Source organism: Psammomys obesus, unplaced genomic scaffold (assembly GCF_907164565.1).
Source record: "Psammomys obesus unplaced genomic scaffold, mPsaObe1.curated_primary_1811, whole genome shotgun sequence".
Lineage (NCBI taxonomy): Eukaryota > Metazoa > Chordata > Mammalia > Rodentia > Muridae > Psammomys > Psammomys obesus.
Genome location: NW_026591450.1, coordinates 4,538,376 through 4,555,886, shown reverse-complemented (window position 1 = coordinate 4,555,886; position 17,511 = coordinate 4,538,376). Strand labels below are relative to the sequence as shown.

At 43.5% G+C, this 17,511-nt stretch overlaps 1 protein-coding gene across 1 annotated transcript in view; it reads right to left on the bottom strand.

Moving 5' to 3' along the window:
• Myom1 (myomesin 1) overlaps positions 1-17,511 on the bottom strand; it is a 103,233-nt gene that overhangs the window by 23,921 nt on the left and 61,801 nt on the right. Inside the window, exons 20-24 of the mRNA XM_055610186.1 lie at positions 15,240-15,366; positions 12,890-13,074; positions 9,502-9,616; positions 1,043-1,199; positions 62-168 (exon numbers count right to left, since the gene is read on the bottom strand). Coding sequence (XP_055466161.1) covers positions 62-168; positions 1,043-1,199; positions 9,502-9,616; positions 12,890-13,074; positions 15,240-15,366 — 691 coding nt within the window. The remainder of the gene's footprint in view (positions 1-61; positions 169-1,042; positions 1,200-9,501; positions 9,617-12,889; positions 13,075-15,239; positions 15,367-17,511) is intronic.

The following is a 17,511-nucleotide window of genomic DNA, read 5'->3' as shown; positions in this document are numbered from 1 at the left end:
TCACTTGATTGAGTGGGAGTTGGAGCAGCGTCAGACTTGGGGTGAACGGACTTTAACTCACCTTCCTCATCTATCAAGTAGCTTGAAGCTATCCCATCGGTGTCTGTTACGTCACAGGAGTAGGTGCCCAAGTCATCTGCCCCGAGGTCTTTGAAGGTCATTTTTGTCCTTCAAAACACAATATTTTCCTCAGGAGTGAGACTGTGCGTGGCCTGCGGGTCTGCCCCTCTGTTTCTGGTCTCCTGTATGTGAGACTCCCTTCATGTAGAACACATGTCATGTCCCTGCCCGCCCCACTGAGCTAAGGCTTGCTGGCCCTTGGAGTCTTGGGTTGAATGTCATTTCTGCTAGGAAGCCTTTCTTGACCTCTTGAAGGATGATGGAGGCACAGGTATGAATACCCCATCTCCAAACTATGCTGCATATATAATGCACATCCTATGAAAAGACATTTTTCTGAATAGCCCTTGCAGCGCTAACACTGAGTCTAAATTTTTCTCCTCTAGGGCAAATATATTCCTATACTGCAGGGGGCTCTGGTGTCTCTATGCCATCTGTGTACTTCTCTTCTCAGAGCTGGTGGTGAACTGCAATTATCCCCCTGGAGTGCCTGTGCCTTCAGAGATAGGCTTCTGCGTTGCTCTCTGTGGCATCCTTGGCAGTTCTTTGTTTGGATCACAGATGTGAGTTAATGAACAGATCAATACCCTAGTCCGTTGTGTTTTCTCATTTTGGAACACTCTGTTACCAGTCATGGTATCATCTAAGATCAACCAAACATTTAAATGTTAGGTGAACAAACCCATGAAAAAAAGTTTATAGTTGGATTGTTTTTTCCGTTAACCAAATGTGTTCTATTCCAAGAACTGTGCATTTGAAGGATTATTTTAAGGCTATACTGGTTATGGATTTTAATAATGCCAGATGTAAAATAGTTATGACTTCATCTTCTTATTCCAAGGAGGTTAAGCAGGGGACAAGGGGCTTATTTTGTGTCCCTGCAGTGAAAATGAAATGTTGTTAGGATAGAGATATTCCTTACTTGTTGCCTTTGCTTTCAACTTCTACTCGTGGAGAGTCTTCAGTAGGCACATAATCTTTGGACCAGACAAATTCTGACTTGGGAGTCATCTGATCGCATTCAAAGTTCAAGGAAATGACTCCGTCATCATCCACATTTACGACGACTTCTTTGGTACCTAGAAGATCATAAAGAAGGCAGTTGGAACTTGTGACAAGCCAAGTAAGAATTCTTGTGTTGAGATGTCTTCCTTTATTTAGCCTTAGAGCAAGGCACTGAGCCAGGGCCAGGGATTCTCTGCAATTCAGCTTCCAAACTGTAGAGTCAACACCAATTTTGTCTGCCCAGAACTGAGGAAAAATTGAGTGAAATGAATGCCACAGGGAACGGACTTGATTGTCATTGTAGACAATGAGGTCTTGGGCAAAGGAAAAGGGGATTCATAACTTTTGCTTCAATTAATCCTGTATCTACAAGGTCACCAGAAAAGGATAGACATAAATAAACTGAAGAGAACTTTCCAAGAGAAACTGGAAAGAATTAGCATTGCCTATATTCTCTGACTCAAAGTTGTAAGTCATTTTCACAGGAAGACTATACAGGAACTTTCTCTTCCCTCTCCATAACCTTATCAATTTGAAGATGTCTCCCTAGATTAGAAATGATAAAACTAGAAAAGATTACTATTGAGCTATAGGAAAATTTCAGTGGAGATAAATTTCAAAAGATCCAATGTGTTCCAAGAAGATTGGTTTCTGGATCTTAAAAGAAAATACTTTGGGGTTACTTTATTTGGGGGACCTAGAACAAAGTACACTGGCGTCAAATATAGCAATTTTAAGTTTGTACAGCAGCACACCTATTGCCAGATCCAGTTTGAAAGAAGCAAAATGCACTCAATTTATGCAAATTCAATCATCAGCCTAAACTTGGCTTGTTTTAATACATCAGGAAAATTACATCTAGGTTCAGAATGGTATACTTTTATTATTTCTCAAGGCATTAGAAAACCTCCCTATAGTTGTTTCCTAGGGAAATGTTATTTTATCTCTAGATAGGCGCATTAAAGTCCATCATCCTGGGCGCTGTCCAGCATAACCATCCATGGGGCTGGGGAGTGGCGAAGTCCTGCTAGGTGATGTTCAGGAGGAAACTGAGCCCAGACAATGAGTAACAGAGGGTATTGAATCCTGATCCTGATCGTTGATACGATTTGTGTCCTTCCTGATGACAATGCAAGCTTTCACTTCCTCGTCTACAGTCTACATATACATCCAAAACTTGACTGCTAACACATGTGAAGAGCACAGAGCACACTGGTTCTAGCAGATTTTAAGTCCCATTTTAAGTGGCTATCGTCGTACTTGACTCACTAGTAACCTAAAATAACAATTAACTCTCCTTTAAGCGAGGCATCTGCCGAGTGGTCCTTGTGAAGTTGCAGGCACCGCCTTATTCTGTTCCTGACAGCACACACAACTAATGCTCACATCCCACTGTTAAAAAGTACTGTACCAACGTGCTGGCTGGAAAGCAGGAAACGGCTGGTGTGGAAGAATGTTTGGGCCCAGAAGGTCACTGTGGGAGTATACACTCAGCGTGTTTGTATGTCTGTGTTACTGTGAGGAGACAGAAGTGATGGGTGTTGACGAAATCTCTTTCACTCTTCCCTTAGTTTCTGCTTCATGAGCATTCACATGAATAACTTCACCACTTATTCATGTTAATCACTCCCTCACCTGCAATCCTTTTCCCGAGAATGAATCACCCTGCTTGCTGCTTATTATAGTAAAGACATGACTTAAGTTTTAAAAAAGGTATGTATTGTTTGGGCTAGAAAGCTTAATTTCCCCCCTAAAGCTGAAGACTAGACTATTATGCAAAGAAACCACAAAACTGAAGGCATCTGAGCAGTTCCACTTGCTTCACCTTTCTCTCTGTTCAGTCAACAACCTTTGTGCTGTAGAGCTTCACCCACTTGGAACCTGGCCCCAAGACAAGAAATCAAGCCACAGCTCTGTAAGAGCCCTGGCTCATGTGCCAAAGTCCACTCTTGAGGGTCCTGCCCGTACTGGGGAATTACAGTCACATGGAATATATTTGTACTTCACCCATGGCCGGTCTACAAACCTAACTGGTTACCTCCTTAGCTGATTACGCTTAATCCATAGCGAAGAAACCACTACTGGTAAGCAGTTTAAGAACAGAAAGAAGATAGAAAAAACAAACAAATTCTTCTCACCAGTAAAGGTATCGCCAGATGGCAACCCTGTGCCACAAATATAAGGCTGGCAGTTATGGCTCCAAGCCGTACACAGAGGTAAATGAGGTTTAGAATGTTGCATCACCAAGTTTTTACTGGAACATACAATCTTTTCAGACAGAATTTCATAGAGTCTCAAAATGAAAATCAAAGGGTTGATGATGTAGCAGTGAACTCTCAGATAAGTAGAACAGTTGGATACTTAAAACCAAACTTTATTTACTTATTCACTGATGCTGTGGTGCTGAGGATCAATTTCAGGCCCAGTTTAATGGCCAGGTTTGGTTCCAAATGCAAATAGGTCTCAGGATAGAATGGCCCTGCTTAGGTGATCTTCAGCTGCCTCAAAAGTGTTGAGAGAAGACAGAACTAGTTCACGGAAGTACTGCAGAAATGAAGTTTTTAATGTAACTGGTGATCGTCAAAAAGAGGTGAAGTTAAAAAGATGCTTTTTCCCATTTTATATTTCCTTTCAAATATCCTGTTTTAAACCTCAAGTGATGTGTTCCGTTTTCCTCAACCTGTGTGTGAGTCTAACCTCATCACCTTACAACTGAGCTCTAACCCAAGAAATGTTACATTTTGTACCTTTGGGAAAGAACATAGTGATTCTTTGCTGCAGGCCCAAATTTAATTTAAAAATAAGTAGTTCCTAGGGCAGACAGTGATGTAGAGATTAGTTGCTGATTCAGCTAGCATTTTTCTCCTGTGTGAAGCTTTTCTTGATCAATTATGGACGACTGCCACATGGTTAACATTGTAGAAAGTAGAAAAGAGCACTGTGAACATTTCTTCAACTTGTACAAATTTAATTGAATCTGTGATAGATGCTGGTAGTTAATTTATTTCAACAAATGGACAATAAAGCCAGGGCATGGTAGCATGTTCCTTTATTCCCAGCACTGGGGAGGTAGGGACAGAGGGATTGCTATGAGTTCAAGGCCAGCCTGTTCTACAAAGTGAGTCGAGGATAGCCAAGGCTACACAGAGAAACCCCGTCCCAAAAAACAAAAATAAATAAATAATAAATAGATAAATGGATGATAAAAAGAAGAAATAAAAACACTCAGAACTATTTAGGTCCTAAGGTTTAAAAACAAAAGCTTATTAAGACAACTATTTAGTTTCATTTTCATTTTCCAAAAGATTGCCCCAATTCTTTAATTTATTGAGAATGGGGTTAAATTCTGTATAGGCAGAAACTTCGCCTTTCATATTTTCTATACATAGTTACATGTTCCAAGGAGTGGACCAAAACACCAACTTTAAGATAACATAGTTGAAAATTGTAATGTGTATTTTATTGGAACATGTATTTAAGCTTATGCATGACACCAATATTCTAATAAACAGGCAGCAAAAGAAAGGCACGGCCCTCCTTCTTTTACACTTAAAATCTGAAGCGGGATCTAAGTCTGTTGTTCTGTCAAAAGAAAGGACTCCCCGAGAGTCCTTTCATCTAGGGAAAAGGGCAACCCACTTCCCCATGAAGCTGGGTTAGGAAAGGGAACCAAAGTTCACAGTGACACAGGGCTTTCCAGAAACAACTTTTGATTCTGTTTAAGAACATGGACATTTACTTGGCACACCAGGAGATTTGGGTGGAGAGAAAGGATTATTTTGACCTGTCAAGGTTTTAAACATTGTCCTGAGGCTTCAGGGATGGCTCAGTGACTATGAATGTTTGTTCTACTCCTGCAGGCGACCTGAGTTCGGTTCCCAGCACCCACAACAGGCATCTCACAACTGTAACTCCAGTTCCAGGAGATTCAATACCTTGTCTAGACTTCACAGACACCTGTGCTCGCTCGTGTGCTCACATCCTGCCTCCCTCCCTCCCTTCCTCTCTTATTCCCCTCCCTCCCTCTTTCCCTTTCTCCCTCTCTCTCTGTCTGTCTCTCAATGCACACACACACAGTTAAAAATAAATCTTTAAGAACAAGCAAAGCTGTTCCTAGTCAGCTCCTCAGCCTACAAAATTTTAACGTAGATACAGGGACATGTGGTCTCACCAGTGGTATTGTAATGCTCCTCCAGACCCTGGGAATCCCCAGGCTGAGAATGGTCTAAGAAAATGATCAGGGAGAACACAAACTACTTGAAAATTAACTAATTCTACCACACTTTTCTCTTTTCTAAAATAATAATAATAATAATAAGTAGATAAATAACTTAAAAGGTTAAATCTTGGTGACATGTTTACTTCCCCATCTCATAACAAGATAAAACTTTCATTTTGTCTTTTATATGAGCAATACAATACGCTGATGTGTATATGTGCACAAATATGATAAGAATGGTTTTGTTTTGTTTTTTTTTTACTCAAAAGAGGAACCGATAGCCTAAACAGAGGTGAGCTACTGTGATCAGACACACATATCACTGAGCTCTTGTATTTAATCACACTCGAATGACCTATCATCTCGGTGCCCACCTAGTGGCCTCCACTGGACCCGCCTTTGCCAGCTCATCATTTTCAACCACACAGGAATTACAAGATGCCTAGGATAAAGGAAGGAAGGCCACACTGCTCAAAACATGGCAGTTGTTTCCTCATAGGCTCACGTGGTGACGTTGGTTGTGGTGATACTCATGGTACTACTCTGGGGAGTCCAGAGACCTTAGGCTGAGGGTGTATGTCACTGAATCTCTTCCATGCCCTCTGCTTTCTGTCTGTTATGATATCAGCTGCTCCATCATGGTCCTCCTTGCTACAATGGGCTAAAAGTTCTCAAATCGTGAGGTAAATGATCTCTTCTCCTTTGATGTTTGTGTCAGATAGTTGCCACCAGTGAGAACTGGTACGCTGAGTCAAAGGGACAGTTGGGGAGCAGGTAGAAAAGCCAGTAGAGCTCATCTTTCAGAGGATCAGCCAGCCCCCTGCCTCAGAATCCCGTAAGTCTCCACTGTGAGGATCCCTGCCCACATTTGCCTTCTCAGGGTCTTACCACATCCTGGGTCAACCAAGTTTTAGACACTAGGACTGCAAGAAGCACTTGGCTATTAGCTGAATCCCAACTCATTTTTCTCTGGGGAAGCTCTATGCCCAGCTCCCACTTGAGGCCCTGCTTGGTGTCTGGGTTCTCCTACCCGTCAGCTGATTTTTCTGCCTGCTGCTCTGTTTCTCTAACAAGAATGTCTATAAGTTGCACTGCCAACTGGTTGACCTCCGGATCACCTGCCAGGCCAGGTGTCTCTTGTCTCATATCTGATCTAGCTCACCTGGCCTCCGTCTCCATCGTTGGTGCGATGCAATCAACAGCAGATAGGGTTTAAAAGTATCAAACATCAAGGGGGGAAAAGCCTTTTTAGGCACCAACAAATCTACACGGAAGAGTTCTAACCTTTTCTGTCTGTAGGTTCCTTTAGCTAACAGCTGTCTCGGGGAGTCACCATAGGCACACTTGTTCTGTTGTCTGGCTTCTCATTACCAACACAATTGGACTTTTTGCAGTGGCTGGGCAACGCCTCCTGGAGCTTCTCTGACTTCAAAGGGAGGCACTGATCCTACTGACTGCAGTGGATTAAGTGAAATTTTAGCTGAAATCCAATCACCCCCGGAGTAGCTTGTCAGGTGTATTTGCGGTGTGCGGTTACGTGATAAGCTTTATTTTCTACTTAAGAACTTAATAATGTACCATAAGTGAAGGCATCCTCCTTAAATAAAAAAAAAAAAAAAGGGCAAAGGATTTCTATGATCTAAAGAGAAACCAGAGTATTTTCTGAACTAAGGCTGCAAGTTTTACATCCAAAATCTAGAAATTGATGACATTTCTCCCATCTTTCCTTCTACTTGTTCTAATATAAAGTGGGAAAAACAATACACTTAAACTCAGAAAAGCAATAAAGATAGTCAGTTTTCCTTGACGTTAAAGTTTTGCTAGCCAGCAGCTCACAAAACCTCAAATCCTAGTTTCTAGCCCATTTGACTGTGGCGAGTCATATGAAAGGCCGTCATAGCTCTCACTGTACCAAGCTGCAAATGACGTTGTTCTTACATGGTTGTAGCCTACGCAGAAGCACACTGCTCCCAGGGCACACCCAGGCCCTGGGAGCCTGGGAGCCCAAAACCAAATATCCCAAGACTCTGTGTGTCCGAGGAGTCTTTCCTAAGCTGTGAGCAGCTGAGCGTATTCATGTCTGCAGCTGTTGACTAGAATTATATTTCAAGAACGGAATGGCCATAGATGAGACTCTTGGTGCCTGTTTCCAACGCAGTAACACAAAACTCTCACCAAGGAAAGCAACAGCCAAACCCCCAGTGACGGTTATGCTAACACCATACCTGGTGACCTGCCATTCTGAAGGTTGAGAACAAAGGACGGTTTGAGCGTTCTTTAATCAAATTGTAACCTACAGCTTAACAGGTGCTTTTGATCCACGAGATGGAGCGTTCCCCTGTACACTCATCAAAACACTCCCTGAGGTAGATATTGCGCATGGCCCTGTCTAAGTGTGTACTAGGCACCACTGATATTCACACAGTTGATAACTGAGGGATGTGAAGGCTCTAAGACGCATGTATGTGTATACATGTCCTCGTGTCTTCGTGTGTCTATTTCTAGCATTTTTCTTCTTTCTTTGGAATTTGGCCACGGTTACTTTGAAGCATAGTATACCCCACCTCACTCTGTGAAGATGGCTTTTGTCAACCACATACCTACCAGCTGGTTCAGGAGTGGATAAAAACCGTCCTGAAGAAATGGGATGCGGTATGCAAACTGTGCCTCAGAGAGTGCACTGTTTGTATTTTTCAATAACAGGGGCTCCAAGAAACAGGAGCTTCCTCTGTTTGCGTTTTTCTTATCAGGAAAATAATTGTGGCAGTCTGTGTCTACCCCTTATCCATTTTATTTCTGAAAATAGGGGCACACTAAAGTGAAAAACCTTACACTAGAATGTCCAAAACAAAAAAGTTACTGGATAATAATTTTTACCCTTTTACTGGTGCTGGTGCTTTGTTTTATGAAACTTCTGTGAACAGAAATAAGACTTTTAAAACAGAACAAATTGAACAGGAAATCATCATCATCATCATCATCATCATCATCATCATCATCATCATCATTGTGTAGTGGTTAGGAACTAACTGAGCAATGGGCACCAAAAGCTTTGTTTTCAAAGCACACCTGTGGGCCCATCATGGCTCCCTTGAACCTGGCAGAGAGGGTGCTTCTGCTCAGCCAGCCACGCACACAGGACCATTGTTAGTTTAACTCATGGGTCAGCACACCCTGGTGGCTGGGCTAAATCTGGCGGTTGCCTCTTTGTGTAATGCCACAAAGCAGTGATGATTTTCATACTTTAGCCAGTTTTTTTTTTTTTAAAGGTCAGAAAACATGCCACACAACTTTAGCCCCAGCACTTGGGAGGCAGAGGCAGGCATATCTCCGAGTTTGAAGTCAGTTTAATCTACATAGCAAGTTCCAGGCCAGCCTTAAGATCTTGTCTCAAAACAAACAAAAAAACCGTAAAAGAAAAAAAAAAAAAAAAAAAAAAAAAAAAAAACCACCAACAGAAGATTCCTATTTCAAGGTATGGGAATACAATGTAGAATTCATATTTTATAGTTTGCAGCATGCATGTTATTATTTACATAATGTACAGAATGCCTGATATTATCAGAGCACAGCTGCACTTGCTCATGGACTTGTCTGTGGCGTCCTCATGCCCAGGCAGGCCAAGGAGCGATGACAAGGACCACACAGCTCTAAAGCTGAAAATACTACCTTGCTCTTGACAGAAAGTATGCTGACCTCTGCTTTAACTTTAGAGCTAAAATTCTCTATATTCTACATCTCTGTAAGGGGTGTGTCCTCTCCCTGAGCTAGTCCAGCTCCCTCTGTGATTGGAAAGTATCTGGGCTACAGTCCAGGCACAATGGGAACAACTTAAGCTGGTTCAGAGTACCCAGTGGTTCGACATTAACCCCTGTAGCTCTTAGACTACCTCTGACCTCGCTAATCCAAGTCCTGGGGTTCCTGTGAAATGGCTGTCTCATGCTAAGGGTTTAGTTATTGGCAGCTTGGATGGCTCTTACTAAGAATGACAAGAGGAAGGCTAAATGTGGCTTCAGTATTGAACTTGTACAGGAAAGATCTTTTTCCCCCTCTGGTCCTTGGAGTAAACCCTGGTCCTGTGCATGATGCTTGACTGTTCCGTGTCTGAGTGACACCCAAGGCGGAGATGAATATCAGTGAAGATGCAAAGGACTCACCCGGACGTGTTTCTGCCACAACAGGACCAGCAAGGTCAGAAGGCTTTCCAACACCGGCCTGGTTGATGGCACGGACACGGAACACGTAGCTCTCACCCTCTTTGAGGCCTTGCACCTGGAGCAAGCAGGTTTAGAAATAATGAGCATCTTATGCCACATAAGCGAGCGTGTTCTTGCTCTATAGGAATCAGTAATCACACAACTCCAAGCAAACAGGGTTTGTGTTCTAGGTGGCTTTGACTCTGGTCCACCTTCTCTGTGGACCAGCTGTCACTGTTAAAATGGAGTTGCTAAAATCCCTTCCAACCCTATCATTCCCACTCTCTCTCACACATGTAATTTAAACACTCCCGAATTCAGAAGCATGTTATGTGTTTCTGAAATGCATGCACACTTTGAATGAATTAGCTGCTTTAGTCTTTGCTCAAAAAGGTAAAATACAAAGTGTTCAAAATAGCATTTACATTACACACCTCTCAGCGCGTCCCTTGGCAAGAAGACATTTGGTTTTTTTGCTCCACAGTACATTACAGGTGCTGGAGAGGTGGTTAACAAACAGCACTGGGCTGCTCTTTCAGAGGACCCTAGTTCAAGTCTCAGCACCCACACAGCGGCTCTTAATCTATCGCCTGTTTATCACTAAACAGACAGGATACTAATATAATTGTGAATTCAAAGAGCTTTTAAATAATCAAAGTGTATTAAAATTCTACACCCTCACAGAACCAGCCCAGATATCCATCAACAGTTGAATTGACAAAGAAGATGTGATACATTTGCACAATGGAATTTTATTTAGCTGTAAAGAAGCTATTCGCTTATGAAATTACATTTGCAGGAACTGCAGATCACTATGTTAAGTGGAAAATGCGAGTCTCCGAAAGTGAAAGACCTTGCTTCATCTCATGCATGGAATATAGATTTAAATGTTTATAGATGGAGGACATAAAAGCAGAAGAGGAAGCGTGGAAGTTGAGGTAGCAGCCTAAAGGGAAAAAGAAGGGGCGGGGGAGGAGAGGTGAATGGACTTTCTATGCTATAAAAGCAGAGGGGGGACTTCTCAGAAAGACCAAGGAGGCCAGCAGTAGTGTGTGGGGAGAGAAATCCACTGGATCAGGAGGAGGCAATAAGAACAAAGGCTGTGCTTTGAAACGTTACAGTGAAACATATCACTTTGCATGTTAACAAAAATAACTAAAAATATTCTACACCCTTGGTTTTTGAAATGACTTCTTATTGTCTGTACACAGCGAGGCAGGGGTAGGGGGCGTGCTGAGGACAAGCTGTGAGGGTCAGCCCTCTCCTTTTACCATGCCGGGTCTGGGGGTCAAATCCAGGTCGTTGGGCTCTGCAGCAAGCGCTGCTACTTACTGAGCTTGGCAAAGTGTCAGGCTCACACCCCCAACGGCTTTTTTGTTTCTTAGCTCTTAAATTCTTAAATGTATCAGTATTTTGCCTGCAGGTATGTTTATAAACTACACCCTTGCCTGTGGAGGCCAGAAGGGAGCATCAGAGCCCTTGGATCTGGGGTTACAAGTGGTCATTAGCAGCCATGTGAGCGCCAGGACCTGAACCCAGGGCCTCTGCATGGCAGAGTTTCTCCAGCCCTCTCAAGTTTTTAATAGTCAAGATGGTTTCTTAGAACAATCTTTTACAAATTTTCAAGTTGGTTTGGGCTCTGTGCTGTTATTGTTCCAACACTGTTAATATTATTTATCAAAATTCTTGTTATTTTAAAAATATGTAATTTTAAAGAGTTGTTTTAGGAAGGAATTGACTATACCCAGAAGACTCAGTTTGTCCTCTAATGCTATGGTAGAGACCAGTATTCAAAATTTGATTTAAAACACACAGCACCAGGGAACATTTGTGACTATGAATTTAGAGCATCCATGCGTTGACTCCTAAGCTTTAAGTCTAACCATTGAATTGTATTTCAGTGCTGGCATAATATTATTAATAGTGATAGCTCTCACTGGAGCTAATGAACTTTGCTTTTTTGTTTTGTTTTGTTTTGTTTTGTTTTGTTTTGTTTTATGAAACAAGGTCTTGGGTAGACCAGGCTGGCCTGGAATTTACTCCGTAGTGGTGGCTGACCTAGAACTCCTCCCCTCCTCACTTGTCGAATTCCAAGTGCTAGGACCTACAGGCTTGCCACCATACCCAATGGAGCTAATGAATCTTCAAAAATTTCAAAACTGAAATAAGTTCAATCTGTAAATGAACTTAAACTAGGGCACAGACCAAGTGCGTAAGAGTTGAATGTATTTCTACATCGAGAGACAATGCTAAGAAAGGAACAGAAACGCTTTCTCGTGATAAGAATCGAGCAGTCCCCAGGTAGCGTGCTGACAGGCCTGGTGAGTGACTGTGTTGGCTTTCTGTAATACGCGAGGAAGAGATCCACATTCCAGAGTCTAGTCCGTGTTGTGACAGGGAACACCTGCACTCTTCCATCACCCCGGCTCAAGGATAACGTCGTGACGAATTCACAACCTATGCACATGCGCTCTTGAATTTCTTTTCTTTTCCTATAATCTCAGCAGGAATTGTGCTCTGTCTCCTTCAATCCACTCCCTGCCTCGCATGCACTAATGACCAACACAGGGATGAACTGTTTGGTAGGGGTGCAGTCTGCAAACTTCTGAGTGGTTTTGGAAAAGTCACACTAATAAAGCCATGGAATCCTATTTCTTGCCCTGCTTTGTCTTTAGGGTCTCCAGGCACTCTGTGTGTCCTCACCCTAGGGGAAAACATTCTTCTTCGGTTCATAAAACACGGCGAACATAAGTGAGAGAACCTGTCATTTCCAAACAGGGTGTGTATGTCAGGCACGGGTTCAGTAAGCAACTCAGGGAGTCTGGAGTAAGGGTGAGGTGAAGGTCAGGAGTTGAGTGAACTCATTCCAGTAAGCTGTGAGTGTTCATGCAAGAGCAGGCACACCCTCGTAAGCAAAGTGAGATGGGCATGGCTCCAAAGAAGCTGCGGTTACAGGTGTACTGCGCCAACTCCGGACAAACAGAGCCTTCCGGCAAAAGCCACTGTCGAAAACAACTGTAGGGGAGAAATGAGAGTCACCCCCGCGAGATGCAACGAGATTGTAGGGAACAAGACCTGTGAGAGGGGTAAAGTTGAAGCAAAGAGGGATGGAAGAGGGAGGGAGTAGCAGATGCCTCTCAGAGCCATGTTAAAGAATCCAGGTGAAATGTCACTCAAGTTTCAAACAACAACAACAACAAAAATATTCCCCATTCTTAATTACTGCCAAATGGATGGAATCTTACCAGGAGCCCAAAATATGAAAGCGACTGTGATTACGTTAGGGCAGTGTTAGTAGTTTTCCAGCTGAGAGAAAAGGCAGGCTCTCGGTCACAGGGCACCCTCTCACCCTCAGGTACTTGTTCTCGATGGCTGCCTCATTGAGTCCTCGCCACTGGTCATCCTTGGCACTGGCTTCCTTGAGGTCCACAAAGTAGCCAGTGACGGGGGTGCGGCCTGAGTAGACCGGAGCCTTCCACTGGAGAACCAGGGAGTTCTTCCTGACTTCGCTGAGCCGCAGGCCGTGTGGGGGTCCTGAGGCAGGGAGAGAGCAGAATTCTGCGTGTGAGGAGACTCGTGGCGAGAATGTCACAGCCACACTCGGGGTCAGTGTGCAAGGGGACTCACTATGAAAATATTCACACTCAGAGCATCTCAGCTGACTCTCTGACAGCATTCTCTTTAGAGCTCCGTCAGTCTCCTGAAAGTAGGCACGTAGTAGCCACTGCGCGCTTCCGTGGCTGCTCTGCAACTTACTGAGCACAGGTGGTCAGGGCACGCTCAGGTGCCTCTCAGAGCTGATGAAGCATCCCCGAGGCTGTTTTTTTTTGGGGGTGAAGGAGTCATCACTGATTTCAATCACACTCGGGGCAGTTAGCAGACAGTCCACAGAAGCCAAGGAGCTCGATAACCCTCTGAAGAAAAGGCCCTAAAATGTGTGCTGTGTGAACATGGCTGACATTTCAGAGGGTCTAAACTATGACGCCACCACCCATCTCTTTGTGTGGCCACTGGCTGCTACTCAAGTGATATACATATTTCTTTTCATTTTTCTTTCTGATAACAACTTCTGTCTAACCAGCCAACCAGAGCCCCATGAAATGACTCACCGCTACTCAACATCAACTGCAAACACTGATGCTGCCATGCTATGCTTCAGCGTTTCACAACCGATGGGCCGATGTCTGCCTTACTATTTACCTTGGCCTAGCAATTTCAAACATGCACCATTCTTATTTTCCAACATCCTCTATGGAAACAGTCTTAAGTACTCACATCAAATAGTATGGCATATCCTGCTTAGCCAAGGGCTTCAGTGCCTGCAAACCTGGGGCTTCCAAGTAGGCAACGGCCCCTCTCTCCAGAGGTGGGGCTAGGTTCTGTTGTGTGCCCTCGGGGAAGAGGAAGGCCACACTTGAAGTCCTGACTCTGCTACTTGCTACTGTTGTGGCCTTCTACCTGCCATTTAACTTGTACCTCAGTTCAGTTACCGTCACAAAAAAAAAAAAAAAAAAAAAGGCAGCAAAACGTTCTTGCTGCTAGAGCAGCTTTCTGATGCCTGTTTTCCCAGCGCTCCTCACTAAGTCGAGGATGGATCAGGGTGGTCGGTGGGGTGTTTCTTCACTGAGCCCACCCCACAACTTTTATGTTGGCTTAATTGCTTTCTTAGGGTGCCGTTAGCACAGGCTTCAGTGACTCATGATTGCTAAGTCTGTGGCTGGTCACTTTACCTTTAAGAATTATAAGAACTTAAGACACGGATCCACCTGTGTGAGAGCGGCAGACAGGACTTTTCAACACCCGCCTCAAAGACAGGCGTTTGCCTCTGAGTCCCTGGGGATGTTGAGTAAGCCTTGAACAGCTTGTTTCTTTTGCTAACTCTTTATTCACATTTGGCAGAAGTAAAGCAGAGAGGCGTTTGCTGCGTGGGGGCCACCTGGTCGTTCTCGAGGGGCACAGGTGTCAGACAGGAAGGGGCTGCTCAGCTGTCCAAACAGGATGCCTTTGTGTGGCCTGAGGCCTATGGTGGCATCACGAGAATTGTTCGATAAGCTGATTTTCACACCCCTCAGTCCTGTGTCATTCAGAGTATTTGGGTCTTGGAAATCGATACCAAATAAGAATGGTGTGGTGTGTGTACACACAGAGAGAAGGGCTTAGCAGACAGAGAGGTCAGGCTTACACCCCTTGCCGTGCAGCATGATGAGCCCAGGCAGGCAATGTAAGAGCTAGGACAAGGGAGGGATGAAGGCAGCTAGCAGGGAGAAGCCAGAACCCCGGCCGGGTCTCCAGAGGGTGATTCAGAAGGAGGTAGGTGAGCTTCAGAGCATTTGCGGGAGCAGCAGTACAGGATGCAGCTTCTGGAAATAAACCTGCCAGGGGATACGACCTGGTGCTCTTAATTGGCCTTTAAGAGGCAAACGAAGAGGTTGGAGGCCCTCCCAGGTCCTCACTTGACACTCAAATGGTGTCCTTGCATCAGTCCTCCAGAGGCTGAGCAACGGCAGCTCTGGGTTCCAGTTCAGTTAGGAGCATGAGGAATCTGTTTTCAAGTTTACATTGCTACCTGCCATTTAATGTTATCCTAAAAGAGTTTAGATAAGCGCAGCAAGCAGGTTCTTGTCTCTTAAATGCCATCTAGACGACAGCACAGGTAGCTGTGTGCATGTTGTTGGCGGGAAGGCGCAGATCCTACTTGCCTGGAACAGCGATGGTCCACTCTTCACACTTGAAGCCCTGGCTCACCGCGGAGGGTGCCCCCAGCCCTGCGATGTTCACCGCTGACACTTGGAACTGGTACACTGTGTTTTCCTTCAAGTTGCTAATCTGTAACATTGGTGACACCACAAGCAAGCTGTTCAGCATTTTACTTACTTGTCTCTTAGGTTACAAACATACCCTGTGGTGGTCGGGTGTTGAACAGTTAGTTTGTTGACTTCTTGCGTTGGCTGTACCCTGGGGTGCCCCCTGTACCATAACACTCTTTGCTAATCCCATCCTGAGTGTAGCCCAAGGAACAAACCACCTGTCACTTCAGTTCCAGGGAATCTGGTGCCCTCTTTTGGCCTCTAAGGGTCACCCAAGTGCATATGCAGACAGGAAGTATTACACATATATATAAATTTTAAAAAAAATAGTAAGATTAAAAAAAAATAGTAAAGTTGGTGTTGTGCAACTTTAATCTCAGCACTAGGGAGGCAGAGAGGTGTGAGTTTGAGGCCTGCCTGGCCTAGACAGAGAGTTCCAGGTCTGTCAGGACTACATAGTGTGAGACCCTTTTCCAAAAAGCAGCAATAAAGTAACAAGGCAAAACACAAACAAACAAAAGACCCAAGTAATTAATAATATTAAAACACACACTTCAAAAATATACACTATCATACAAGCCAGAAAGAAGGTAAATGGACTAAAATATTTTAAGGGTTTATGTTTCTGAGGTGAGGCTAAAACCAACTGAATGACATCAAATTCTACATTTGTTCAGCAACCCATAAGAAATCAACCCAAAACCACAGGATAGCCATGTGGTGGGACTTAGTGACAGGATTAGTGGGGTTAAACTAGAAAGCTAGCTGCAGACTGCCCAGCCAGAGGCCCAGGCTTTAAAATATTAAAAAACCTCTGTGTCATTATTGATGCCACTGGCGGGTCTGAAGGTGCCGCACCACAGGGCCACTCGCCCCACAAGGCCAGTACGATATCTCTCAGTGCATGAAGATGCTGCTGAGCCTGACACCCTGACTCCAATCCCCAACACCCACGATGTAAAGGGACCTGACTCCTGCAAGCTGTCCTCGGGCCTCCAATACACAAAATTAATAAATACATACAAATGTTTTAAATATCCAAAGTAGTCAATAGACAACAGAAAGATACACATGACAGAAAGATCAAGTAGAAAGTACGTAATATGGTGATTAGGTTGAAGAATCTGTAATAAGGTTAAATATTCCTAAATGGTGTAAAATATAAACTGCCAGGCCAAGAGAGCTAACATAATTCTACGGTTTTCTTTTTCTGTTGTTTGTTTGTTTTATTTTTGGAGACAGAGTCTCATATAGCTCAGGCCGACCTTAAATTCCTGGTCCTCCTGCCTTTAGCTCTACAGTGCTAGGATGATAAGCTTATACCATTTGACTTAACTTTGTGATATTTCTAAAAGACACATAAAAGCATAAAGATTCAGAAAGGTTGAAGATTAAATGATGAAAAGTTACATGCCATGTAAACACCAACTAAAAGAAAAACCTGTACATTGTCATCAATAATTGAGAACACATCCTTTAAGGCAACACTTACCATTAGCACTAAAGACTCACTTTGTATCCATCTAATAATGCCATCTCAAAATACATAACGCAACATTTTAAACGAGCAGTTTTTATGGTGAGATGACCCCACAATTTTCCCTTCCTGTGCTGTGCATGTCATCAATTGGTATCAATTCTATCTAGTCTCAGGATACTCACATTCATTAACACTGCAGCAAGATATTTAGGTGAAAGTTAGCAACAAAATCCATATGTGTGTGCATGAAAATAGTATAAATAAGGTGAAAGGAATACAGATCGTTTGTATTCAGTTAGTTGAACATACTACATTAAAATTAAAGGAGAAATAATGTATGACCCCTCAGACTCATTTCTTAAAAATAATTCAAATTCACTTTTAACAAGCAAAGACTATGATAAAACTTTCCTTTATTTGGTAATACTGGCTACAAACTAACTACAGCAAATGTAATTCTGGTGTTGGAGTGTTTTTTATTGCAAAATAAGGACCAAGGGCTGGTATGTGGTTCTGTGTAAAGTGCTTATCTGGCATGTGTGTGGCCCTGGCTTCCAGCCTTAGTGCTTCAAAAATAAAACAACAACAAAAACAAAAACAAGATCATAGTGGCATGTGCCTATAACCTCAGCATCCTCCTGTATGTGAGACAGGAGGATTGCTGCAAGTTCCATGTCAGCCCAG